This window comes from Helicoverpa armigera, chromosome 21 (assembly GCF_030705265.1).
Source record: "Helicoverpa armigera isolate CAAS_96S chromosome 21, ASM3070526v1, whole genome shotgun sequence".
Classification (NCBI taxonomy): Eukaryota; Metazoa; Arthropoda; class Insecta; order Lepidoptera; family Noctuidae; genus Helicoverpa; species Helicoverpa armigera.
Window position 1 is genome coordinate 8,215,637 of NC_087140.1, and position 27,562 is coordinate 8,243,198.

Genomic DNA, 27,562 nt, shown 5'->3' on the forward strand with positions numbered 1-27,562 from the left:
GTTGATCTGCCAACGTCGCCATCAGAATTACATTCATCCTTGAATGAGGTGAATAAATTTTCAGAAACCACAATAACAGTAGGAGCCAAAGCGTATTATCGCTTCATAGAGCTCTGATTGGCCCCAGGTGACCAAGTCAGGTCTGATTTGTTCATTCATCAGATCTTTGAAAGTGTTTCGGTGGATACTTACTGTCGTCCTGTTTACGTGTGACACAAAATATACGTCCTCCGCAAGAGCGAAATTTTCCCGGTGTGCGGTAGTGACGCACAGTATACAACACTTATGTTTCTTTTGATTTGCTGGCTCCACCAAGAAATGACAAATTGCGAGCGCACATTTTTAAAATCTTGGCAAAACTGCAGGTTTCAAGTACGAACACATGAAGTGGACTCTCACAGATACGTACATTTTGCCTATTCGTGAACTAATGCAAACATTTCGGTGGAGTCCCGGCTTAGGCCACCACATTAGGCGTGCGCGATCCTCGGGCGTGTGAGTAGCGCGGGTGCCGCGCGTGCGTCGCGAGCGCGTTGCATGAGCGTCGCGTTTTGCTGCCCTGCGGCGTTTGCAGGGCGCTCGCGGCGCACGCGCCCTCTTGACGTTTAACTGCTAAGGCGTTTAGCGAGCGGCGGGGATAGCGGGCGAAGGGTAAATACGCAACTTGAGCGCCGCGTGCTTGCCGCGAGCGCGTCGCTTGCACTCTTCACACATGCCGCAGGGCAGCAAAACGCGACGTTCACGCAGCGCGCTCGCGACGCCCGCGCTACTCACACGCCCGAGGATTGCGCACGCCTAATGTGGGGTCAGCCTTACCATAGTGAGTAAGTGAAACTATCCTACCCTATGCGCCTGCTGATGATGATGACTCATTTTATCATCCATCCAGCTATTCCCCAACTATGTTGGTGTTGGCTTCCAGTCACCGAATCTGTTTGAGTACCAATATTTTGCTTGGAGCGACTACCTATCTACCTATCTTCAATCCAGTCAACTACACAAGACGATATCCATGGTAAGACTGACAGACTTTCTGGCTTCTGATTAGTCGCAGCAGCTGCAGAAAATTTACAAATGACAGCTTTGTCAGACTCAAAGTATATAGACATAGATTGTAGCTGTTTCCTGTGAAAATTACTTACGCACCATACGTAATAATTTTCCAAATTGGCTGACTAGATCCAGAGATATTCACAACGTCACAAAATTTACTTCTTTCGTTTAGATAAATGGTCACATCCACAACACAACCTTGATCAATGAATCTATGCTACTGCTAAGTCATCATCCTTCGAGCCTTTTTCCCAATCATGTTGGGGTCGGCTTCCAGTCTAACCGGATTCAGCTGAGTACCAGTGCTTTACAAGAAGCGACTGCCTATCTGACCTCCTCAACCCAGTAACCCGGGCAACCCGATACCCCTTGGTTAGACTGGTGTCAGACTTACTGGCTTCTGACTACCCGTAACGACTGCCAATGATGTTCAATGACACCTATGACATCTATGCTACTGCTAAGTGCTAATCCTAATTATACTGTCACGTGAAAGAATGCACCTACGGGATAAGTAGTATTTTGACTATTCTATATTGCCCACGCAGACGAAGTTGCGGGCAACAGCTAGTAATATAATAAATTAAGTTCAAAAGAATCATTTCGAATCACGCAGTGTGATGCAACTGCTGACCAGACTCAAGATATACCTTTGTTAATTTCAATATACCTTTATTTATTTATACCAAACATGTTTTAGATAATAAAAGAATGACTGATGATCACAATGTAAATAAAAAATGTTGGATGACTAGCGTTTTCTTTTATTCTTACTTGATATAAGTACTCTGCACTACAAGTCCGTAAAATATACACCATTTATTTTCCGCCGAAAAAAAATCCTTACGTCTTTGAATTCTTCACAATTTTCTTACCCAACTCCTCTTGAATTTCCACAAAAGTCTTTCCCTTAGTCTCCGGAATGAAAAACAGCACAAAAAGTGCATTTATAATGCAGTTACCGCTGAAGATCCAGTATGTGTTCGCAGGTCCTATGGCATTGGTGATGAAAGCGAAGTACTTCGTGCAGAAGAATAGAAAGAGCGTGGCTACACCAATGCTTGTAGATGTGCCAATCGCTCTAGCAGGACCATCGAAGAGTTCTGCTACTACAGTCCATAGTATTGAGCCAATTCCTGCAAGAAAGGATAAACTTGAAAGTTATAGGCGAGATTCTATCAATGAGCGACACTATGAAGGTAACAAATGTTTCTTCTGGTCTGCTCGCTCTAGCAAATAGTAAAAAATTGCTAGCGAATTCCTAAAATATCCGCGAAATTGCAAAGTGGACTCGTGCCGATACAATCACGTTTTTGATGGAAGTTCGCCATAATATAGATTATGAAAAGGAAATCACAGTAATGATAGTCAGATAATAAAAGCCACAGCTCATTAAACTTTAGATTAGATTATAGTTGATTAGAAAGCTGATGAAGAACACTCAAGGAAAGAAGACACTTTGATGTCTTTAGTACCTCTGAATATTTAAAGTGATGAAATAAAAGTGCATCAATAAATACTACATAATAAACAAAACCAAGACCTAGTTGCAACATTTATAACGATAACCAAACCATAACCAGCCGCATATTTGCCACACATTGGTTATATCGATGATTTGACAACTGAAAATGGTTAGGTTATCGTAAAAATTCAATGCAACTCAAAAATAGACATTTCAATAGAGCTTACCTGCACTAAAGCAGAAAACTACAAGCATCATGGATAGCAGAGGTAAGAAGTTCAAGAGTCCAGTAATTTCCACCCCCTCTGCTTTCAACTGAAAGAAGGCGCCCAATCCAATCTGCAAAATCAGAAGTTTATCCTTTCAATTAAGATATCTACTGGCGTCTACAATAGATATGAATAGACAGTGATTCATTAGGAAGTAATGTAGGTACTAATTAACTTCATTACACAATATTATGAAACCAAATCTTTTCGTTATAATATGCGCGACAAACGCAAAATCTTTACAACTGGTTTCCAAGCGGATGATACTAATAGATAATCATTTGAACGAATTTATATCATCTATAACTCTAGATACAAATTTATACCCGTATGGATTCTAGTAGCTAGTATCTATAAGAAGCATTCATCCTTACCATACCGAGAGCCATTCCAAATAAAGTAGATATCAATATAGGCTTCCTCCCAAACCGGTCAGTCACCAAAATAGTGCAAAAACAAGCAATCAGCTGTATGCATCCATTGATAACCGAAGCCACATCATCTCCTACAGTTGTATGCGTAGATTCTAATATTGTCTGCATGTAAAACATAACAGCATTATAACCAATGACTTCTTGGTAAATACCCAAAAATATCACTTTGCCTAAAGTCTTCAGAGTCGTCTTGTCCTTGAAAATCTCTCTCTTTGATAATTTGGTCTGGTTTAAGGAATACAGTTTGAGTTCCTCTTTGGCTAATTCTTCTGACCCTCGAAGGTATTTAAGGACTTTTAGAGATTCTTCTTTCTTTCCTGAAATAAGAAGGCAGTACAATTTAACTGCTTCGTTAAAAATTACCATAATGGCGTCCACGGCCGATTTCGGCCACGGCGGCTGTTCTCAAGTAACGAGATCAGCCAGCTGCGCAGGACTTATTATAGTGCACAAGCATTTCGAGGGTTAAGAACTAGAGTAGCGTAAGGCCAAAATGACAACTTCTCAGGAGAGCCCGAAAACAACTCAAATTTACCTACTGTTATCTTATAGCCCTTTTTGTGGGGTAAATCTATAGTAGTTAGATATCTGATTTTTACTAATAATAAAACTTTATTTATCGGCTACAGAATAATGTAACTTTTTGGTCAATCAAAATACGGTTTCATTTTAATAAAATTTATTTTTCAAAAACTGGTTGACATACGTCATTTTAGCTGTTCCATAAATTAGTGCCATAGTAGCGTATCCCACCCTTTCGTTTTTTTGGCAGGAAGAAAAATTACGGAAGCTTACGAAACAAGGACAGTAACGGTACTTTACGTTTATTTGGCACGAAACAAACTAAGCCTACATAATCAAACTTTCGCGCTATTAACGTATGGCAAGATACGTTATTTAAGCGATTACATTCAAGGCATATTTTGGTGTCTTATTCGCTCTGTAAATCGAGTTACGATCGTTGTGCTCGTAATTTTTTTGAGAAAATAATGTCAAGATCATTGTAAGTAGAAACACTTCATTTTGGCAATAAACAAATATCTTTTTTTTATATACGTTATTGTTGTACTAAGCAATCAACACACTACATCGTTCCAGTTTTTTGGCACATAAAAATATGGGGATTAAATAAACGAATGGTGAAAAAAAAATTTTTTTGTATTTTTGCCCTTACGCTACTCTAGTTCTTAACCCACGATTTGTGCAGCCCGACCCGGGAATCGAACCCGAGACCGTGTGTTCAACAGCCGCGCTTGCGTCAGCTAGACTAGACCAACGAGGCAGTCAAAAAAATTACTATAACTATACCTATGGAACAGACATTTACTTTAATATTTTTTGCGTCATTATTATTGAGACATAATTACATATATTGTAGAAACAATTAATCATGTCACATTAATGATCATGATTTGAGATACAGAAGATTAAAATTGGTCTGCACACGGCACTCCTTGCTGTACCCAAATTACTGCCACAAAGTTAATTACATAAATCTTACCTCTAGAATACAAGTAGTAGGGAGTTTCCGGAATGAACCACAATGGGGCGCTGGTAAAGACCACAATACAGGCATAGATAACGTGTAAGTTGTAGTAAGATAGAAATGGCCCAATGCTGAGGACTATCAGTATACCCAAACCTGAAGCCACTTGAGAGATCGAGCCAAGAGCTCCTCTGCATTCTTTCTGAAAAATGATAGAATACTGTTCAAAAAGGTGATGCGAAAAATGTCATCCTCATTGCATGTCTTACTTTTCCATACTTTCCTATCTGGCTTCATCTCACACGTAACAAACTTTGCAACGATATCGAAAAAGATTGACTTTTGGAGTCCTGGCTGTATTGTTAAACTTCTATTTGCGGAGCCATAAGCAGACTAAATGTTAAAGCTTAGATGAGACCGACTTTATGTCTCTTATTTCAAAAATGAACATAAATAAATAAATATCACACCAAAAAAAGATACTCACACTAGCAATCTCCGAAGAATAAGTGGGAACAACTCCAATAATGAAGACATTAGAAAAACCATCCATGACTTTACCCAGGAATAAAACCCAGACTTCAGTGGCAAAGAGCAGAGAGAAGCACATCACCATTCGAGGGATGCAGCCGATGATGATGCATGTTCTACGGCCTAGACGGTCCATAAGGACTCCTATTGCGAGGTACACTGAAAATTGACGAACTTTTTTATATAAAATTGCTATTGGTTTGACTTTGACCTTCAAGATGATAAACAACATGTCGAACTAATTATTATGTTGGTATGGACTAAAACCCTTCCAAGTTCTTCTGGAGCCTTCTGGGTTCAATTCTTTCAAGCAATCCTGCAAAGCTATGCCGGTTTTGACATCCAGGGCCCCTCAAATTATAGTCATAGTCACAAGCTTTGAGTACGGACCTACTGCAAAAACACACTTGAAAAGGACAGAAGGTCCTGATAGAGAATTGACATTTCTAGGAAAACTGATGTCAAGCTTCAAATATCTTACAGAAATGTTAGGTCTAAATAGATACTAATTACATTAGATAAAAGAACACTTACGAGTAAGAGAACTGACGGCTCCTATGGAGACTATCCAGGATCCTTCTTCTTCAGTGATAGGTCTTGGAAGAACCGTTTGCGTTTCATTCTTCAGCTTCAGTAACACGGGTGACGACCATCCCGCACTTAAGCCCATACATATGAAGGTTAGGTTTGCTGGAAAGATCACCACAACACTTTAGATAACATTAATTTATCCTAATTTTATTTACTGCTGGTGTTATAGCTACTCGTACATCACCTGCCTAGCCGTTTTCTTAACTATGTTGGAGATCATATACTCATATCATTTATTTCGTTCGTAACACAAGTTTTTTGACTAGGTGTTACAGTAGGGTTATAGCTAAGGACGATTTTGGATTATGGCACAGCAGGATTAGATTATGTAATGGCTGTACATAATAAAAATATAACTTATAGCTGGTGCCCGCGACTTCGTCTGCGCAGGTTTAGTATTTCGAACAATATGTTTACAAATTGTAGCCTATGTGTTATTCTGATGTATAAGCTATATTATTGTAAAGTTACATTATCCATTCAGTAGTTTTTGCGTGAAAGAGTAACAAACATCCATACATCCATACATACAAACTTTCGCGTTTATAATATTAGTAGGATAGTTCGCTTAGTCTGCCTATCTAACCTCTTCTTTTACCTGCACAACATGATACCCCTTGATGAGACTGGTTGTCAGACTTAGTGGCTTCTGACATCCTATAGTTTTAAAACGGCAGCCGGGACCCACCATCTTAACGTTCCCTCAGGAGACCTGATAAACTCATTTATTTATGATCCCTACCAAATCCTCAGCCGCCTAACACGGCAGATAAAATCTTTAAAATCAGCAACTTACCAGTAATTATGGCAATATACTGCCTCAAAATAGGATGGGCCCACTTGAACATCGTTTAACACAATAACTATTGTCTGGTTGTTCGCACATAGTCCACCTCGACGACTGAGCTGATTATCTCAAGTTTAACTATTGCATAAAGGTAAGTATTATCACATTTACTTAACGATGCATCTTATACAGTAGGTTACATTCGGTTAATCTTGAAATTGCTGCTGTTTCGCGCGGTATTGCATCCTCCCGTACCAGAGTAAAATATGGGCTAACTAGATGATCCCCTCAGCTCCACTCACGTCTCGGGAAACCACTTCTCCCAACAAGGCAAATCTAGCCTTTCTCAGGTTCTAGTCCATCTACATTATTGTTAAGTATTGAGTGCATTCCAATCGATAATTCAGTAATTTTACTCAGACTTTGCATTTATAAAATATTACTAAGGATCACTCCTAAAGACCAACACCCTGTAACAATCCTGTATGCATTTCCGAAATAAACCAAATTATGTTTATATAGCTACAAAAATAAGCAAGTCTTCTTAACTCTGGTAACTCACAGTAATCTGTATTAATATTTGTATTAGTTAGACCCAGAATCCACCAAAGCGTAGAGTAGAGCCGGGGCTGCGGGATTGTTCGCGCGAGTTTCCGCGGCCCTGGTACATAAAAGGCCTACGACGGAACACGACGGTTTTTAGTCAGTAAGAGTCTGACACTCCCTCACCGCCGCTAACCCACAGCAGGAGGGGTCATTTGATGATTTTTGACATCGTGAAAGAAAAGCGTAGCAGAATTATGCAAAAATCTCGTGTCTGCGCACTCAGTGGAATGGCACTTATAACATTTTCTCGCCGCTCCGCTCTAGTGGAGTGTAAGCCTTAATCTATCTAGATTATATTTGCTGATCTCAGTAATATAATGATCTACTTAGATAGCGGTCACCCGAACGTACTTGATGATGTGGGAAGGATATTTTTTCATTCCTAAGCGCTTTGTTGACACTTGCTCGTGACTCAAAGGCTGGTTTTTGTTTTACAGCGATTTTAGACATTGTCATACAACGCGCCTACGCCTCCAGCCAATTGGGCCTACTACGCCTAAGCCTATTGGATAGACTGACAGCGATGAGGACCAATTTTTCGACGTTCCTTTATTTGTTTAAGTGTTCTTTTTTATGTAAATATAGGTTTAATTTTAAGTAAAAAAATAAACAAAAGAATATACAGTCAGTAAACAAATGCAAATAAAGAACATTTTTTAATCGCATTTCGAAATCGGACATCTGCAATGAGCCAACCTTAGTATCTGAAGATGTCTTCATCCAAATAGGCAGTGAATCAGATGAAAGATTAAAAATATACCTATTTACATGATCCTCTTCTTTAAATCACCATATCAAATCATTATCGACAGATATACTAATAGATTAAATACATAAAATTACTACGACATTATGATTCAATACAAGCATTTTTATCAAAGTTCAGAAAAAAATATTTGCGTTGATATAAACGTAATAATGATACAGTACCTTATGATAGTACTATCTATAGATGTAGACATACAGATAGACAGATTGATTATAATTATTGTAGTAGCGATTAAAAAAATATTTAAAAAAGAGGGGAAATTAGTATACTAAAAGTTCTCTAATTGCAAAATGATTATTTATTGATAAAATATTTTTTTACGATTATATTAAAGTAAAATGCGGAAAATTTTATCAAAAAAATATTTTTTATCAAGACATATATTTGTATTTCCAAGAATGATACATTTTGGGTTTTTCCCTTAGAAGGCAAGGTGCATCCTTCGAACTTTGAGCTATTTTATCCTCCCTTATCTTTACCTAGTAAAAACGAAGTTGGGTTTTTTATCTATTGGATAAACACAGAGTACAAATGTCCTAAATGGCTAAAGCATTTAATAAGTATTTCAAAATATTTCGCAATTATTGTGTAATATTTAATAATTTGGGATTTTAAAACGTCAATATTATTTATTATCTTAATCATACCTACCATTAATTATTGATAAAATCTATGAATACCTACATGTTTATTTTTAGCCCCTAAGCTTTTGTTTTCAAGGTTTTGACAACCAGGAAATGAGTAAGATTCGGACAGATTTTGATTGAAAAAAAAAACTCAAACAAGTACCACTTAGTTAGGTATTTTTGTCAAGACAATATTGTCGATTACTATAAATACAAATTATGATAATTTTTCACACGGAACTAGTCTACACTAATATTAAAAAATACTCTGTCATGAAATACGTTAAGTTTCGTCATATATGACAGATTACTTAATATGTAAGGGTGCGTCCTACGTTACGTTGTTGTTTTCGCTCACGTAGAAAGCACACAGCAGTTTCACACTAGCAGATTTTCAGCTCATTTTATGTGAGTGGATCCTATGGTTGCTGTCGAGTTTCGCATGTAATACGAGCCATGAGCGAATTGGCAACGCGAAGCGAGTGGCAGATTTTTGATGCTCGAAATTCGTAGTTCCTGTACGCTCAGTTTCGCTACGCGTAGTGCTCTTATAATTATGTGAGCGAAAACGGCATACACTCGATTTTTACAGTACATTGCAGCGTCCATTTAAATTCGCACCGGATCGCTTCGCATTGATTTGCTCACGTACGACACACCCTTAGAAAATAACTCTGTCATTTATGACGTATCGCAACGTATTTCATGACAGAGTAAGTTTTCAACATTAATGCATACTAGTATCGTGTGAAAAAATATCATGATTATATTATTTTTCTAGCCCATGAATCGACATTTTAAATTACTTAACAAGTCTATATTTATATTTTTATCAACTCTTATGTTTAGACGTCAGTCATTATTGGATAATTTTGCTAAATCATTATTTTGCAAATATATCGGATTATTTTGCCAAGATCAATCACCTTGCTAGCTACTTCTATAATCATTTTTTGTAGAAATATCGAAATCTATACACAAAAAAGGAAAGACATTTTTATTTGTTTGTACCCTTGAGGCTCCGAAGCCGCTGAATCAATTTGAAAAATTCTTTGACGGTTAGAAAGATACACTCTTCCCGAATACATAGGCTATATTTTATTCCGGTACGTGCAGTAGTTCCCACGGGATGCATTTAAGACCGGGGGGAAAACGGCTAGTATTAAACAATGTTAAAGCATATAGTCCCCCATTCGTTAAAAGGAGGTAACTGAAAGAATGAAGAAATAATTTTGAATGGAAAAGTGAAATGCGAAGAACGTATAACGTAAGAACGTGAAGGGTGGGCGTTTTGGGGACTGTCTTATGTAATTTTTTTCTGACGTTCGAAAAGTGCTGTTTTGCAGCCAAGTTTGAATAAATAAGTTTTGATTTTGATTTTGTATGAACCGATTTGTAAGAAAAAGTTAAAATCACACGATCACCTACATATTAAAAAAACAGTAGGCATTAAAGTTTTATCACCTCACACCACACCTTTGGTGATTGGCGTTTAAGTCACTTATCTTTTAGCTAAACAATGTTGTGGTAGGTAATTTTCATTGTTAATTACGATTGATTAACTTTTATTTCAACTGCATTATGAAAAAAATTCTTCTGCAACTACAAGGCTTTCTAGGCGTAAGCTCTAAACTCCCTAACTTACTCGTCAGCTGAATAGTCTTTTCCCAACTATGTTGGGGTCGGCTTCCAGTCTAACCGGACGCAGCTGAGTACCAGTGTTTTACACAAAGCGATTGCCTGTCTGACCTCCTCAACCCAGTTACCCGGGCAACCCGATACCCCTTGGTATGACTGGTAAAACATCCTAATATATTCATATAAAAATGGACCTCTATCTGTCCGGAACATGTCCAGATAGGATAGCTTTCCTGCAGTGAAATGATTTTTTTATCAATTCCGTAGTTTCTGAGCCTTTAGGGTAGGTATAAATAAATAAATAGACTTCCTTCTAGGAGTAGGTACTTACTGGAATATGATGAAATATAATGTTATTGTTACGACAGTTAAAACTTTCTATGGGTTTTACCTGAAATAAAATTATTTTATTTTAACACTTTCTAAGAATATCTTAGACACCAATGGCTGATAAAAAGGTGAAGGAAAACATCTTGAGGAAACCTGGACTGTAAAGTCTGAAATCACCGACCCGCATTGAGCAAGCGTGGTGATTAACACTCAATCCTTCTCCGTGAGAGAGGAGGCCCAGCAGTGGGACGATAAAAAGGCTATAAAAAAAAGCTTTATAAGCAGTGCCATATTAAGATACATTTTGGTGTTTATTCGCCAGTAGGTAGTGGACCTACACTACAGACTAGGAAGAAAAGAAGACATTTATTTTGCAGACAATATCAGTATCGAGATCTTTACATAATGATATTTTTTTATCGATTATCCTAATCTTGTATCAAGTGTAATCAGTAAAGGATACTTATAACAAGTGGTTCCGTACATATTTAAAATACTTTTAAGTTGTATATCTTACGGTGCCATACAAACATTATTAATTTAATTTTAAAAGTTTTTATGCTTATGTGAAGAAAGCACAAGATACTACAAATTAATCTATGTAAAAAAGTCGTGTGAGTTACACTACTTATAACTCAATAATGGCTGAACTGTTAAAGCTGAAGAGGGAAGGTAGCATAGACCCGGGAGAAGAACATGGGGCATAAGTAGACCATCCGGCTACAGTAAGCAGTTGTCTCGGGACGCGGGTGAAACCGCAGGAGGAAGCTAGTTTTATATAAAAAATGTAGGTCATTATTTAATTAACACTGTAAACGACGCCGCCGCCAATGGATTATTCCGTTGAATTTGCAAGCCGATGTAGATAAGATACATCGTTTTTATTTTTGTACTACAGAACCCTAACCCGCAATCTATAATTACAATTGCTTGATTCATAATAAATATAAGATTCGTGAAATGTTTTGATTAACTCATTAGGTATAGACAGTAATAACTGAAACACTGCCAATTTATATTTAAGTATCTTTACAAAATAATGATATTATAAAAAATACTTTATAAGTAATTTATTTAGTGTACAGTGAAATAATTTAAGTAAATCAAAATGAATTGTGAATTAGGAAGACAATTTGCCATTGCAGCATGTGGTAAGTACTTATTTTTCGTTTATTTAAACGATAAATGAAATCCGAAAACTGTTATAGTACGTTAGTTAGTTACGTAAGTCTTAGTTCTGTGTCAAAGCTATCCATACAAAATAATCAATGCCTATATACAAATGAAATAAAATGTGTACTTCATGAGGGTTTTTTTAAAATAAATAACGCGAATGTCCAAAAAAAACACAAAACACCTCTAAATGAAAAAAATATAAATTCAATTAAAAAGTATATAAAAAATTGTCAGTACAGTACAAACCAAAAAAATGCATCATTCAGACAAAAACGTATCTTATTACAGTATACTTAGGGCAGATAATAGTTGGTATATCCATGGGCTGGACTGCACCAATCATATCCAAACTGCAGAATATTGAAGAGACGCCTCTGGATCGCGTCATCAGCGATGCTGAAGCATCATGGGTCGTGTCTATAACATTCGTTGGGACCCTCACAGGTAAGACATAAAATTCATCTTCTTCCTCGTTCTTTTAGTAGTTTTATTTGGAGTTTCACAGAATGTATCTCTGTCAGTCATCATATTAAAGATCATTCCGTTCCGTTTCAAGTCTTCTTCTTCTTCCTGTCCTGTTTCCAATTTTATTTGAGGTCCAATATGTCTTCCGCTTCCATTTCTCTCAATCAGTTATCCTATAACATTCTTTCCCTTATTCTCATGCCTTTACTTGGAGAAGCCATACTCGTGAACTACTAGACCAATAGAAGAAAATGTAAGTGGAGTATATTTCATGGTGGTATATTAAAATTTCTATCAGTGGTTTGTATGAAGAGAAATTGAAATTCCTTGTTGTAATACCAGTGAGCTGGTGGTACGATGAGGAGAAAACCACCTTTTCTTCTGTCTTCCTGTCCCTCTTCATCGTTTAAACTCTTTGTGGCATGTGTTTCAATCCTCTTCGTTACATACCCAAACCACGAGAATCGGGAGCAAATGAATATGAAACGGAGTGTTTTCTTAAACTTAGTGTATAATTTTCATTACCTTTTGAAAGAAAAACAATTAGAAGACATCCCTACGTCCCATTACCAAATCTGTTCTCTTTACATATAAAAAATCCAAAGTCTAATTCTTTAATTTTAAATGTTCCAGGTCCCTACATCTCAGGATACCTGGGTAACGTGATAGGCAGAAAGCCCTGCTTGTTCCTCGGAGGAACCATGTTTTTGGTGTGCTTCGTAATATTTGGATTCACAGTCCACATATCTATGATTTATATAGGCAGAATAGTTTCTGGAATCGGCTGCGGAATCTTATTTGTAACCAATCTAGTCTACCTTGGAGAGTTGGCGTGAGTATTTTTTTCTGACTGTATCACATACTATTTTCCATGGTTGCACCCACATTCTGGGTGAACTTCATTCAAGCAAACAGCCATATGAATAGTCTATGTCCTTTCTTAAGACAATCTGAGTTCCAATATTCATTTAAATCGGCCCATTGGTTATGCTTTCATTTCTATTGATTTATATTGTATTTTTTAATATTGTTCTATTAAATTCTACTGTATATTATCTAATGTATAAAGAATATTATTTATTTCCTCCATGTCTGAATATCTACCTGAATATACCGTTTCTACACCCAAAACCTGCAAATGACAAACTCCTTCAATCTCAAACATAAAGACAATAATTTAATACGTTACGAAAATGATCCCACTTTTCTACGAAATATAGTATTATTGTAGGTGCGTCTAAATCATGATTTCTACAATTTCAGGTCTACAAAAATCCGAGGCACCTTGCTGACTCTAACAGGGTTTTCCAATACATTTGGTATACTGATTGTGTATTCAATAGCTCCATTTGTCTCATATGCTTGGACCAATTGGATCTCCGCAATGCTATGCGTCCTTTATCTGGCTGGAATATTTTTTATCGTACCTGAAACTGCTACGTATCAAGTCATGGCTGGTAAGACATATACATTTTTGATATAATATGAGATACCGACTACCGAGATTTTTATAGACTCCACAACGTAGCCGAACTCTTAAAAAAGCCGCGCCAAACAGAACCTATCGAACATATATATTCTACTGAATGAGCGTTAATCATCACGCATGCTCAAGGCAAGAATTGCCGATAAGGTTTTCTCAAAATCTTTCCTTTATTCACTACTACTCAGTCATTGATGTCCAAGATGATATTTAAATAACTTAGAACTTAATAACTTAGCTCGTCAGCCTACTACGAAATATACTCCACAAAATAGCAATATTCTAAGACAGTGTGCTCTAAAATGAAACTATATTTTCAGGAAACAAAGAAGAAGCGATGGCTATCCTAACATCACTTGGCAGAAAAGGAGACATAGATGACGTAGTTGCAGCTGCCAATGAAAAACCAATGTCCAACTTCGAACAGCTTACAGAAATGTTCACACTCAAAACTAACAGAAAAGCCCTATTCATCATCATAGTTTTGAACATTTGTCAACAAGCAAGTGGTGTTATGGCTATCATTTCATTCGTGACTCTCATATTTGAATTAACTGGATCGAATATTGAAGCTCATATATCAACAATTATTATTGGAGTTACTCAAGTATTTGCAGCAAGTATTGCTCCGGTACTTGTAGATAGAAGTGGAAGACGAATTTTGTTGTTAGTGTCTACGGCTGCTTGTTCAATAAGTTTGGTAAGTTTATCTTTACATTCATATGTTTTGTTAAAGAGTTTATTTTTAGCTGTAAGATTAGATAGAGGTAATGTTTGTGCAATTAGATTTGATAATTGTGCTAAACAATTAATAGGTCCGGCCCATTTTTTACGTTATCAGCCCCAATAAGACAAACAAGATCATACTGATTTGACTTCTAGAAGATTGTTATCCTACTAAATAACAGTAGATATAGCTCCTGTTGATCTAAGTTTAGAAATATCTATTCTGAATAATCTAAAGCTGATGAAATTCTTTATGTAAACAGAACTCTCACTTCAAAAACGATTTTGAAAAATTATTTTCGTTTAAAATAGTCTCTCATCCTTAGTAAGATAGCTCATGCATCAAGGAAGGTTATGTATACTTTTAACCTTGGTGTGCCTAGTAGTTACTTCCTTGGGACGCTGTTGGTAGCCAGTCTTTTATATATCTTTATGATGTTCTGTTTCAGGTTGCTCTAGGAACGTACTTCTACATGTACAACACGGATCATCCAGCTGTGGACAGCATACAGTGGCTGTCTCTAGTATCCTTGATGCTTTACTTCATTGCCTACTTCAGCGGTAAGTATTATTTAGTTTCCATCACTTTTATCAGCCTTCTTAAGTTCCAGTCATAAGGTCCACTCACAAGGTCCACCCGCTTAAGGTCCCTTCTCAGTATTAATACTTATTTACCTAAAGTGAAAGAATGTCATTCAAAATCATTGAGTACATAATAATGCTAGTTACAGAAAGGCGAGATTCGGCTGGTATACTGACTGTTTCATACAGAAATATTTCTTCTAGTCTAATCGTACTAAAAATATCCAAAGTATTCACGAATATTGTAACTGGAAAAATTCCGTGGGATCTCCTCCTAATATTTAATCTGAACCACTATCATGTAATATTGAAGGTGGAATAAGCCACCGTTCCGATTAGAATCTGGAAAAATCGCACTGTGTGCAGAAAATATTTTAATCTATCAGTATACAGGATTAGCTACTTATCAAAATTGAGTGTTAATGCATCTATTTGATAAAGCCAATCGTACCAGATAAAAATACGTCAAGACATAATTATCGCGTAGATTTTCGGGTGATGATTGAGATTAATCAAAAGGATAACCTGGGAAAGAGGATAAGGCTGCAAAGAGGGTAACTTTTGTATAAGGGCGAGCCACCGTCGTACTGCTTTAATTTCCAACCCGTGGTGCCTGCCAAATAGCATACGAGACACTGACCATCTACTGGTGGCGGTATAACCACCACATTAGCACCAATGGGCTTTCCAACACGCTCAGTGCGGTGACTGTGGGCAAACCAGCTTAGGAGAGGCCTTTGTCCAGTGGTGGACTGTTTTCGTCTGTAACGACGACTATAAAGGCTAAAGAATGATGATTTGATGACAAATTCTCAGTTGTCTCATCATTGGCGTTTCAAATTACCAATGTCCAGACTCCAGTCTAATTTGAAAAACCTACAATGTATTTTTTCTTCTTTGCAGGTTTCGGCATCATCCCCAACACGTTTATCGGGGAGATGTTCACAGACAACTGCAGAAGTTTCGCTTCCACTTTCACCGTCACCGTTGGCTGGTTGTTTGGCTTCGCAGTCTCCTCAACGTTTGGGTACATCCTAGCAGCCTGGGGCCCAGCAGTTGTTTTCTGGATATATGCAGTCGCATGCGCTTTTACGTTCTTCTTTAGTGTCGTGTTTGTACCCGAAACCAAAGGAAAGAGTTTCTTAGAAATACAGAAGATGTTAGGTGGTAAATGAATACTGAATAGCTGTGATATTAAATATATTTTTTGTACATATTGGTTTTTTTATTTTGAACTTTGTAGACAATGCCACGGCTCCATATGCATTAACATCGTGATGAAAGCCATTCTGCATCTGAAATTCCTTTTCGTATACGAAAGATGGTAGTTTCAGCTTATCTGTTTTGTTCTGATCAACCAAAACCCTAATTAATAAAATACATCGTGTGCAGAAGCTGTCATCTTTATCAACATCTTGATAATATTCTGCTGTCTAAAGGCGTGTATTCACGTCTGTGAAGTTTTCATTCCTTTAATCACTGACTACAATTAATAAAACACTAGCTACTGCCAGCGTACAATTTTGAGAACCCAGACAATCAGTCTAGGTATAGCCTACTTCAATAAATGGGCCTTAGTTGCCTGAATTAAAGGTATAAATAAAAATAATAAAATAAATAAATAAAATATTTCAAATAACTTCAATGAATTCTGAATTCGGACTAGTAGTTCCTGAGATAAGCAAGCTTTAGTAAGTTAGAGTTTGGCACTTAGCTGCATGCATAGCATGCATAGATAGGCAAATAAATGATCTTCGCCAACCTATATGAGCCCGTCTTTATATGGAATTTTTACATAATGTTTTATCACTTATCCTAATCTGTATATCAGAACAATCGGTCAAAGAAGTATAATTGATTCCGTGTTCCGTATTTGCTTAGCTATTTAAATTTTTATGTTTCCTAATTATTTAAACGGGATTTCTAAATGTAGATAAATACTTATTATGATACCCAGACCGCAGCATACAAACATGCTCATCAGACATATGTAGATCGTATCGGTAACCATCCCGGGACCAACAGTTACCCGGGAACAATAGTCCGGCGTGGTGACCATTGAGCCAATAAGGTCAATATTATTTTAAAAGATTTCTGATGAATATAGTCAAATGGCAGGAAAAGAATGAAAGCCAGTTACCAAGGGACATAGTGTTCCCCAAGAACTACGTTGGGGAGATCAAAGAGGTAATTGATCTGCATAAGACACTTATGAGTGAGCTATATGCCATCTTTATTGTTTTTTTCTTGGTGTATTTCAGCTGGCTATTGGAACTTACTTCTACTTGTATGAAACTCATCATCCGGCTGTAGACAACCTTTAATGGCTCTCTTTAGTTTCATTGATGGTGTATTTCATTGCCTTTTCAGTGGTAAGTATATTAATTATCTTCGACATGACCTATTCTTTTGCTCATCTCCTTCATAACCTCTAATTTTTCACCTTAAAAAACGTTGAAATGTTATTTATTGCTGGATTAGCATTCTCACAATATTTTCACTACATCATCATCATCATCAGCCTTTTTTTATGGCACAGGCCTACTCTCACACAGAGAGGGATTAATTACTTGCGTTACCTACAATCTGAAACAAACATCCGAACTATTAAATTCTAAACCTCCTCCTTTTTGGGAAGTCCTTGATTATACAAGTATGATATTCACATGTGAAGATAATAAGCATATCATTATAATGTATCAGAATTATCTATTTATCATGCATTATCTGTTTTTTCAATGCGTAGGTAATTTTCTTTTTGAATATGTGTTTTCCCTTATTATTTTTATTGAAATCATGATTGTGTTCTTTTCAGAATAATTAATTAAATATCCCAGAGTGCCCAATTTATAGACCCTGAAATACCTACGACATGGGAACTCTCGAAAGATGGGGAAAATAAATGGGGATTTTTTTTAATCAAATGGCAAACCATATTCTATTAGCATTCTCATTTATCAGTTGGAAACATTTAGTGATTTTTTTTTCACTATCTCAAAAAAACCTTTTCCCATCAATTTTAACCAAATCTTGGTGTTTCGCACTTTACACCTTCTCATCACATACCCGTCATGCCACGACAGACAAACGCTGACCTTTCATTTTTTCTATCACTAGCGTTACTTTCAGGGTGCCTCTCATACTCACTCCGCTTTAGCAAGAAGTCTAAACAACTTATTCTTTTCCCAGGTTTCGGCATAATTCCCAGCACGTTGATCGGGGAGATGTTCACAGACGATTGCAGAAGTTTCGCTTCAACCTTTACAATGACTGTTGGCTGGTTGTTCGGTTTCATGGTATCTACTACATTTGGTTACAAGCTGGCCGCCATTGGCCCTGCAGCCATTTTCTGGATATATGCGGGCGCTTGCGCAATAGCCTTCTTCTTTAGAGTTGTTTTTGTACCTGATACTAAAGGGAAGAGTTTGTTGGAGATTCAAAAGATGTTGGGCAGTAGTTAGGTCCAGCCGAAGATAAGGAGTACATAGGGAAATATTAAAGGAATAGGTACGTAAGGGAGTGGAGGGAATAAGTACATAGGGATAGTAGTAGATACATAGGGAAGAGATAGTACATAAGGGATTTTTAGGGAAAGTATATAAGGGAGTATATAAACTGTGATATTAAATGTTTTTATAACTTTTGGTTCTCATTTTTATTGCCCTATTACTGGAAACATTATTCCACCAGAGGATGCAATAGTATTGGTGAGTTTACGTTCATGGCATTCAAAGTTGTATCTAACTAAAATAAATAATACTAGCTAGACAAATGCATCCAAAAATGAACAAGTTTGGTTTATGTAATTTAATGCATAAATGTCAGATACTTATGTTTTATGCAACATGAATATCAGAAATGATGCAACGAAACGCAAACGGCAAATGTGTCAATGTCACCATTTTTGACTTGACAGTTTGACAGAGAAACAAATCAAAACCACTGTGTTTATTTATTACTGGATAGAAATAAATCGAGAATATAATTAAAAAACAATGGAAGACGATGACTATTGGAATACCAGTGAAACAAAGGCCAAAGCTTTTAGTTTTGATGATGATGTTGTAAGTAAAAACTTTATGCTAAGAATTTTTGTAACCCAGTTTAGAAACTTGTAGTTTTCTGATTATTATTTTATACTGTAGAAGATAAAAATGCTCTACGAATGATAGTTTCAAAATAATTCAATAAGTGGATCGAACTTTTTATAGGAATGTTCTATTATGCCTTAGTTTGCTGATCGTTTATAGCTTCAAAACAATATTTATATTTCAACATCACAGCTCCATTGAATCTCAGGTAAAACACAAGCAGAAGCTAGTACAAATCTTAAACTACAATGACTATTTCGAAATCGCTATTATTTTAATTCCAGTTATCTACGCAAGAGATTCTGGCCATTGGTCAGAATTCTTACCCGGGACAGAAGGAAGAAAGCATCTTTAGCAATGTGAACATCACCACTGTCAAGTCAGCTGCCGTCCCTCTCAACAGCCTGGTGTCATCTAAAGTTTTAGATCTCAGTAAGTAAATAAAAACTGCTGAATAGATTTTGATGAAATACCTACTTTTAAGAACTAGCTTTTTCCCATGGAAATGAAATGAAATAGTTTATTTTGCAAGTTGGACATTACATCACTTTTACATGTCATTTTAAGAACGCTGCGGTCAGCTTTTCCTAACTGACTGATCTCTGCGAAGAAACGCCGAAACAAACTCAAGGGTCATGAAATGGTTGGTTATTCTTGCGTCCCAAGAAAGCTACTGCCTGTTGATGGAAATTAACCTAAGTCTCTTCGTAGGCTTGTGTCTTGTCTGTGTACCTAATTTTATTTAAATTGTTTCACTAGTTTTAGCATTAGAGGGTGACAGACATAGTTACTTTCACATTCAATTAGTAGTTCCCTTGGGACACAGGTTAACTCGAACAGTAGTTTTCAGCAATAAAATGGTTATGAAGTTTGAAATAGAAACTTTCACCAAGGTCTTTTAGTGTACCTTATATGTCATTAACAGAAGCCAGTAAGACTGACACCAGTCTAACCAAGGGTTATTGGATTGCCCGGGTAACTGGGTTGAGGGGGTCAGATAGGGCATCGCTCCTTGTAAAGCACTGGTACTCAGCTACATCCAGTTAGACTGGAAGCCGACCCCAACATAGTTGGGGTTAAGGCTCGGAGGATGATGTCACTTTTGACACTAAATGATACTTCCTTACCATTCCAGTCCTCCTAGCACAATCCGGCAAGGACCCATCAAAGGAAACAAAGCTGGAACCAGTGGAGACGGTAGCCATGACTCTCAAGAGACTGACGCTGGGTAGAAGCTGTTCCTTACGTGCATCGCAGCATGAAGAGTAAGACTGAGCTGCTTGATGGAGCGTTGGCTATCGGAGATGGGAATGCTGTGCTTACTGTAAGATTTGTCTGAACGCTCCAAAGCTACTAAACCGATTTGAATAATTCTTTATCTAAGAAGGATTACTGGGGAAGCTGAAATAATTCCTGTTTTCGTGATATGTAGATATTAAGATGAGTATGCAATCCAATATCAGTTGAAAAAAAAATTATTTCAAAATAAAGCGATCAAAATCCCTGATTGCCTTAGTTCCAAATACACGCACAAATTGTTTTTATTTTCAAAATAAAAATCAATCAATCAAAATCAAATTGTTTTTTTTTTCAAATAGGCTTTGCAGGCTCTTATGAAACGACACAACTTTTGTAAGGCAATATTTATTGCTAAAAAGTTCCTTATTTTATTTTCAGGTGGTGCTTTTCCTAATACAAACATTAAATAAGAAGCTAGTATATGAGCTGCTATCATCAAGACCAGTTGCATTAAACCACTACATTGCCTTCTTACAAAATGAAGGGAAAATTACTGAACTCACTGATTTGCTCACGTATGTAAATTATATAGTAAAAAAATACATACATGTAAATATGTCCAGATTACAATGCTGTCTGTCCATATTATTTTTCTTCTTATTTGGATCCTACAGTAGTTATTGCCTCAAATAGGTTTATCCTTTCTTGTTTACAAAGTCACACTAATAAAATTATGTCTTTCATTGATGATAATAAGGTTAATATTAAATCATCATAATGAGTCTTTGTCCGTGATAAAAATATGTAGGTACCTATCAAATGTTTTTAACTTTCCCTTATTTCTTGAATTTCAGAATGTTGGGCAGAAGTCCAGAGGCAGCTGTAAGTATCCACCAAAAGCAAGCATTCTACCAATTTTCCAGGCAAAAATCCAGACTCAATTTCTTACCTATATTTTTTATTCTAGATGTACCAGTTCCAACATGCAGTGAAGACTCAAGGCAACAATATAGATGTGCTATTCAGAAAGTTGTCCAATTTGTTGGCCAACCATTTCAACCAACCCGGAGTTGACCAACATCAGGCTAAAATGGTCGCGGATTATATCAAGTTGTTGGGTATGTAATTCTCATTATTTTTTTTTTGGGATTTTGTGTTAGGTATTACTCCAAAACTATGTAAGTATGTATATACTACAATAATAGTTGTTTTCCGCGGTTTCACCAACGTCTCGGGTGAACGTTTTCCAATGCCTGGACAAAATATAGCCTATGCTATTTGGGAATAGCTTGTTTTCTAACAGTGAAAGAATTTGCCAAATCGATTCAGTAGTCCTGGATCCTGTAGCATACAAACAAAAAAGTACTCTATGTACTTCCTAAATGTAAAAGAATTTATCAAATAGGTTCTTGGTTTCGGAGCCTTTAGTACAAACAAATAATTGTTGCCTCTTTATTATATTAGTACCTATAGATTATATTAACATACCTAGATTCTAATAATAGAAGCAGAAGTATAGATTTTTTATCCAAGTAAAATTTGACTAAAATTATAATATTTCAGAATGGCAGAAACACATAAACAAACCAGACTTGAAGTACACATCAGTGATACAGTGGCTTGCACATAATTGTAGTCACCATTGGCACGAGGGCGCGGGGAACGCGATGTCACCTCTCACGCTTTGCCAAAGACATCAGGTAACAATCAATCAGATATTAAATATAATGATATATATAGTTTCATGTTATGCTCATAAATTGTTGCAGACAATTTTTTAATATTCATAATTAAGTCATAGTTTGGGTTTGCATTTAGGTAAGTAGTTTAAATTGGTTGACGAATCTTACTATGAAAGACAGAAGTTAATACAGGTACTTCACAAATCACAAAATCAGTGCAAAAAAGATTTTATCATACCTCTACCAAATAATAAAATTTACATTACATAAACAACAGTGAGTGTATAAATATAATAATGCGCAAATTAGTACAGTACTAAAAATCTTAATAATAATGTTTACCCCCAATAATGGTTTTGTGTCACCACTCCATTAATGTTGTCTCAAAAGGGCTTCAGCGTGTTGGCTTCGGCCCCACGTTCGCCTACCAAAAATCTGGGACTCTATAGTTCCGTGGTCTGGAAGAGACAATTGTAACTTAATTTAGACTAATACATAATTTTTAATGCGGGAAAATAACGTTCTAAATTCTCTCGTTTCCGTACTGTTTTCTTTCATTATATTTCAATTGTTATTGTTACAGATAACTCCCCTACAATACGACTGGGTAGTTCTGAATGTTCACGCCAAAGCCGGGAAATGGGATATTGTAGAATCTCTGTTTACTAAAAAAGTAAGTCATTAATTAATGGTGCGTTGTTGCTCTATTTAATTTTGAGCAATTTGCTGCAAGTACACTTCTGGTGATAACATGGTATTATTTGTCAACACATAGTAATACCTCATAGGCAGTGGTGAAGGGTTTTGGGGCTGTCTCATGTTATCCTGACGTTCGAAAAGTGCTGTTTATCAGCCTATTTTGAATAAATGATTTTTGTTTTTTTTTTTGTTATTATTTTAATAAATTTTATTTTAGATAATACGTGTAAATAATTTGTTAAATGTAGTAGTATAGAAAACAAATACATGGTGCAACTCTCCCTTTGTAGGTCTTCTATTTTCTATTTTATATGATTTTCACATTTACAGGACTGGTTCGGCCGCACCACAGTATCGTCGAACATCCCCATAGAGTCGCTAGTAGCGCGGCTTCACGAGCTGCGCGGGAGCACGCAGCTACTCGCTACTTGTGTCAACAGAGTAGCCAGCAGCGACGACCGACTCCGCCTCGCGCATATTTATAAGGTAAATAGCTGTCATTTTTAATTTCTATATGTTTTTTAATATGAAATATAGACTTTTAGGTGTCCCATGATTTAACTCACGCTCTGAGGTAACTACTTCCCGCAGCCGGATAAGAAGTATCTTAAATCCTTCTAGCAGTACTAGACTACCACCCCACAGTTCAGCAGTTCAGCAGTTCAGCAGTTCAGCAGTTCTCGAGTTATGGTCTGTTAAGTGTTCCCCGTGGTTCCACTCGCTTCCAGTAGAAACAACTTCCCGCAGCCGGATAAAAAGTACCCCACATCCTTCTCCAATTTCTAAGCTACATCCCCACCAAATTTCATCGTCATCGGTTTGCCCGTTGCCTCGTTAGTCCCTGATGTACGTACAACAGTATCGTCGAACATCCCCATAGAGTCGCTAGTAGCGCGGCTTCACGAGCTGCGCGGGAGCACGCAGCTACTCGCTACTTGTGTCAACAGAGTAGCCAGCAGCGACGACCGACTGCGCCTCGCGCATATTTATAAGGTAAATATGTCAAAGAAAACAAAGAAAATGTGGTAAAGTTATTTCTGTTTTCAATTATAGACTACTAGGTGTTTCCCAGGTAATTACTTTTTGAACACGGATCGAACAGGTATCCTATGTACTTTCCTACCAGGCTCTGTTCAGTGATTTTGGCATAAAAGCGCACAGACCTATAGTTACATTAGTTGCGTTCACATTTATAACATTAGTAAGTATAAGCCATTTCAGGTCTTTGTTAAACGTCACATTACTAGCATTGTCCTTCACTGCAAAACTGAAAAAAAAATTAAGGAAAGTAAAATCTACTTTATCTGAATACTATGTATGTAGTAGGTAATTTAAGTTCTAACGGCAGAAAACAGACCATGTTCCCGATGCCGATTATGTGTCAAATAAAGGAATATATAAAAAAATATGTATACATGATTTTATTCTATTGTTCCCAGATCCACTCAGTAGTAATAGAAACTCTAGCGAAGCAGAAGGATCGTGCAGCGCTCACCAACTACAAGATGACGCTCAGTCCCCAGTCCGAGGAGTATATACTGGCTGACAACACTCTTAGAGATAACGTGAGTCTTATTATCACCCTTTTTTATGGGAAATCATCAAATGACCTCCCGCTGTGGGTGCAGCGTGAGGGAGTTTCAGACTCTCACTCTAATTTTGACTTTAAAACCCACTATGGCCACCATGTCCCTTCTTAATTATTTTTTATTTATTTATTCTTCTATTTCAGGCAAAGGGCCCATAAAATACAAATACACATATAAAGTACATAACAATACTTATAAACTAATACATAACGTTATCCATATCAATATATGTATGTACCAGGGCCGCGGTAACTCTTTAAAAACAATCCCGCAGCCCCTTTCCTAACACCCTGCGAGTTGCGACCCTTATTACATCACATATGTTTATCTAAACCTGTTCCCTGTTGCCAGTTGAGGTCAATGCAATCATCCTCCGTCATCATCCTCCGAGCCTTTTTCCCATCTATGTTGGGGCCGGCTTCCAGTCTAACCCACTGCAAAGGCGACTGCCCTATCTGAACCCCAACCCGGACCTTTTTCGCATATCCTCATCCTCCGAACCTTTTCCCAAACTATGTTGGGGTCGGCTTCCAGTCTAACCGGATGTACCTGAGTACCAGTGCTCTACAAGGAGCGACTGCCCTATCTGACCCCTCAACCCAGTTACCCAGACAACCCAATACCCTCGGTTAGACTGGTGTCAGACTTACTAGCTTCTGACTACCCGTAGCGACTGCCAAGGATGTTCAATGACAGCCGGGACCTACAGTTTAACATGCCATCCGAAATGCAGTCATTGGTGTGTATGATTATACTGGGAAGTACATACAGCGATTTTTTTTGTAAACAAGTTTTTTTAGCTTCTATTTTATGTCACTCTTCATATACCATACACTTTTTGTCATTTCATCTTTCAAGCATCATATTTTGTCTTATTGTAAAAAAAAAAACGGAGTTAAACAAAGACATCGAAAAATTATCTTTGCAGTACATTTATTACCGTGAATGATAAGACCACGCCTCATATCTTATTAAGTTTGGTAAATATCAAATAACGTTTCTTACCTTCACCCAAATAGCGTTAGCAGATTTGTAATCAAATGTAACTGAGTAACTTGTAGATCGATTAATTTACCGATTAGTACTCATTTCGTGGTTGATTTTCAAAGTATTTTAATTAATAAATTGTTTTGTGTATGAGTCATGTATTTCTTAAATTGTTTTTCTTTGTTTCAGTCAATAAAATGGAAGAATTAGCAGTAAAGTGAATCTCATCGCGCCGAAGAGAAGAAACATGACTGTATTTTAAGTTTTTGTATCTATTTGTATAAACTGGTACCTATAATATTTCTTAGTTTATAAGATTAAATATTGAAGAATTTACTCCAAGTTGTAAATGTAAAAACGTATATACCTACGCTTATTTTAGTTGTTATGATTGAACTAATTATGAGACTACTTATGAATTTATTTCAATAGTATACTTAGTTATTTACTACAAATATTATACATATTTATATGAAAAATATTCACTCAAAATACACCTAAAATAAAGGAAATACAATTTTAATCTTTTGTTTGCTTTAAAACCTCAAACCATTTAATATAAGGTACCATCGACTGTGATCTATACCAAATCTTAATCTTGAGGATGAACCCAGGCCTGTCCCTATCCATATTCTTAAAGCAAGCCATTTATCCAGCCGGGGCTGCGGGTTGTTCGAAAGAGATACCGCGGCCCTGGTACATAAAAGGCCTATGACGGAACACGACGGTTTTTAGTCAGTAAGAGTCTGACACTCCCTCACCGCTGCTAACCCACAGCGGGAGGGTCATTGATGATTTTAACGTCGGAAAAAGCCATTTATCCAGGAAGGCTAAAGAGGTAGTTCTCTCAGAACAGGAAAAACCGCTGGAATCGGCGAGTTTATAACATTTGTACGTATCTTTAGGGCTATAGTGAATCACCTTCGCAAAACCCTGTGACAAATTAACAACACAGGCCGAACTCAAACAAAATACATACAGATAAAATCGACCCTATGGCGTTCACATACTTAAGTGTCAATACAGTGTGTCACTCTCCATGAGTCATAAGATAAAGGAAAATGCTTCAATGTTGATTTCCATTTTTGTTAGTGAATCATTTTTGTGTTTTATTTATTTACGTGACTAGAGTGATAAGGAGCTTCGGCCTAACAGCCGCAAGGTTAAGCAACACTTGGCGAGGTCTGTTTGTGGATGGGTGACTATCTTGTCATGACGAGTCTTTTGTTCATCTTTGACAGTCAGAAAGCCGTCTACGGGTAATCAGGAATGTCAGGGTAACTGGGATGCGAAGCTCACACAGCGAGTCAGTCCAGTAAAACACTGCTTCCTACCTACCCTGCTGCATTTGGTTAGTCTGAAAGCCCAAACATAGTTGGAAAAGGGCTAGGCACATAACCGTTTAAGCATGAAAGCGTAACGTAATGATCCCTTCTTTCTCCAGTTTCTTTTCCTCTTCCCCTCTCATCCCATTTTTCGCATAATATCTATAAAATTAGATAAGTAAGGATAGCCTAACGTTTGTAACCACTGGACCATAGCCAGCCACTCGAGGTCAGAGATGCGAAACAGGCATAACGATAGTCAATGACATACTTTTGACTATTAGCTATATTTTATATAAGTACCGGCCTAGATTGCTACAGCAGTTATCAGATAAGGTATCTGACCTATCTATAGGTACCTACGCATCATAATAGGAAATCGATAGACAGATAGATATTGGGACTTTGGTAGTTAGGTACGATGCAGATATATAAAATACTTGAAAACATAAAGGTAGGTAAGAAATAAGAAAGTATGTAGGTATTATACCTATTTAAATATGAGACTTCTAAGTAACCATGTAATTAATTTCCCCAAATTAGTAACAAAAGTTATTACAATCATAAATTGATTAATTTCATTCCCAGGCTGGGGCGAAGCCCGATTCTACCTCCAACAGTTACCTAACTTTTTACCTAAGTAAGCAATTAAATTATCATTCAACAAGTTGATAACAATAGAATGTAGGTACTTAATAGCCTTCATAGTTAAGCATAGTAATGAATTAAATCATTTAACTAACTAATGTTCCTCAGCCCACACAAAAAAAGGTAATTTAAATACTTACATCGTAAATTAACAAATATTATCACCGCTGTCCGCAGTCACCGCACCTGACTACTCTAAAGTCTGTTATGTTAGGATAAGGAAAACATTGAGGAAACTGATGTCTTTGAACTCGTCGCAAATAAAGTACCTACTTAGGTGGGTAC

General features: G+C 36.8%; 3 protein-coding genes across 4 annotated transcripts; 2 read left to right on the forward strand and 1 right to left on the reverse strand.

Annotated features, from left to right (window-relative positions):
• Positions 1–1,801: 1,801 nt before the first annotated feature.
• On the reverse strand, positions 1,802–6,763 carry LOC110379280 (facilitated trehalose transporter Tret1). Of its 2 annotated transcripts, none has more exons than XM_021338887.3 (7): positions 6,626–6,763; positions 5,773–5,928; positions 5,195–5,397; positions 4,723–4,909; positions 3,162–3,538; positions 2,746–2,857; positions 1,802–2,189 (listed from the first exon to the last, which is right to left on the reverse strand). In XM_021338887.3, the coding sequence occupies exons 1-7, from the start codon at positions 6,675–6,677 to the stop codon at positions 1,897–1,899; spliced, it is 1,380 nt and encodes a 459-aa protein (XP_021194562.3). In that variant the 5' UTR covers positions 6,678–6,763; the 3' UTR covers positions 1,802–1,896. The 2 variants fall into 2 exon arrangements, with proteins under 2 accessions (XP_021194562.3, XP_063896155.1); XM_064040085.1 differs by lacking the exon at positions 6,626–6,763 and adding an exon at positions 6,428–6,576.
• Positions 6,764–11,546: 4,783 nt separating this feature from the next.
• On the forward strand, positions 11,547–16,229 carry LOC110379279 (facilitated trehalose transporter Tret1). The gene is made up of 7 exons (XM_049849238.2): positions 11,547–11,736; positions 12,050–12,205; positions 12,860–13,058; positions 13,490–13,683; positions 14,030–14,409; positions 14,885–14,996; positions 15,921–16,229. The coding sequence occupies exons 1-7, from the start codon at positions 11,694–11,696 to the stop codon at positions 16,190–16,192; spliced, it is 1,356 nt and encodes a 451-aa protein (XP_049705195.2). The 5' UTR covers positions 11,547–11,693; the 3' UTR covers positions 16,193–16,229.
• A 2,693-nt stretch (positions 16,230–18,922) lies between these two features.
• LOC110379283 (vacuolar protein sorting-associated protein 16B) lies at positions 18,923–25,725 on the forward strand. The gene is given in 12 exon segments (XM_064040086.1): positions 18,923–19,081; positions 19,393–19,540; positions 20,244–20,352; positions 20,354–20,432; positions 20,786–20,922; positions 21,202–21,229; positions 21,315–21,465; positions 21,911–22,047; positions 22,613–22,702; positions 23,059–23,214; positions 24,168–24,293; positions 25,494–25,725. Coding segments are annotated over 12 exon segments (1,251 nt in total). The 5' UTR covers positions 18,923–19,012; the 3' UTR covers positions 25,515–25,725.
• The last annotated feature ends 1,837 nt before the right edge of the window (positions 25,726–27,562 follow it).

Coding starts and splice junctions, on each gene's coding strand:
- LOC110379280 (XM_064040085.1), bottom strand. CDS start 6,485: ATGTCAGAAGCCACTAAGTCTGACAACCAGTCTCATCAAGGGGTATCA. Junction 5,398..5,772: donor AGCCGTCAGTTCTCTTACTC/GTAAGTGTTCTT, acceptor GTCAATTTTCAG/TGTACCTCGCAATAGGAGTC. Junction 2,190..2,745: donor AGTTTTCTGCTTTAGTGCAG/GTAAGCTCTATT, acceptor CCTTTCTTGCAG/GAATTGGCTCAATACTATGG.
- LOC110379279 (XM_049849238.2), top strand. CDS start 11,694: ATGAATTGTGAATTAGGAAGACAATTTGCCATTGCAGCATGTG. Junction 11,737..12,049: donor ATTTGCCATTGCAGCATGTG/GTAAGTACTTAT, acceptor ATCTTATTACAG/TATACTTAGGGCAGATAATA. Junction 13,059..13,489: donor GTCTACCTTGGAGAGTTGGC/GTGAGTATTTTT, acceptor CTACAATTTCAG/GTCTACAAAAATCCGAGGCA.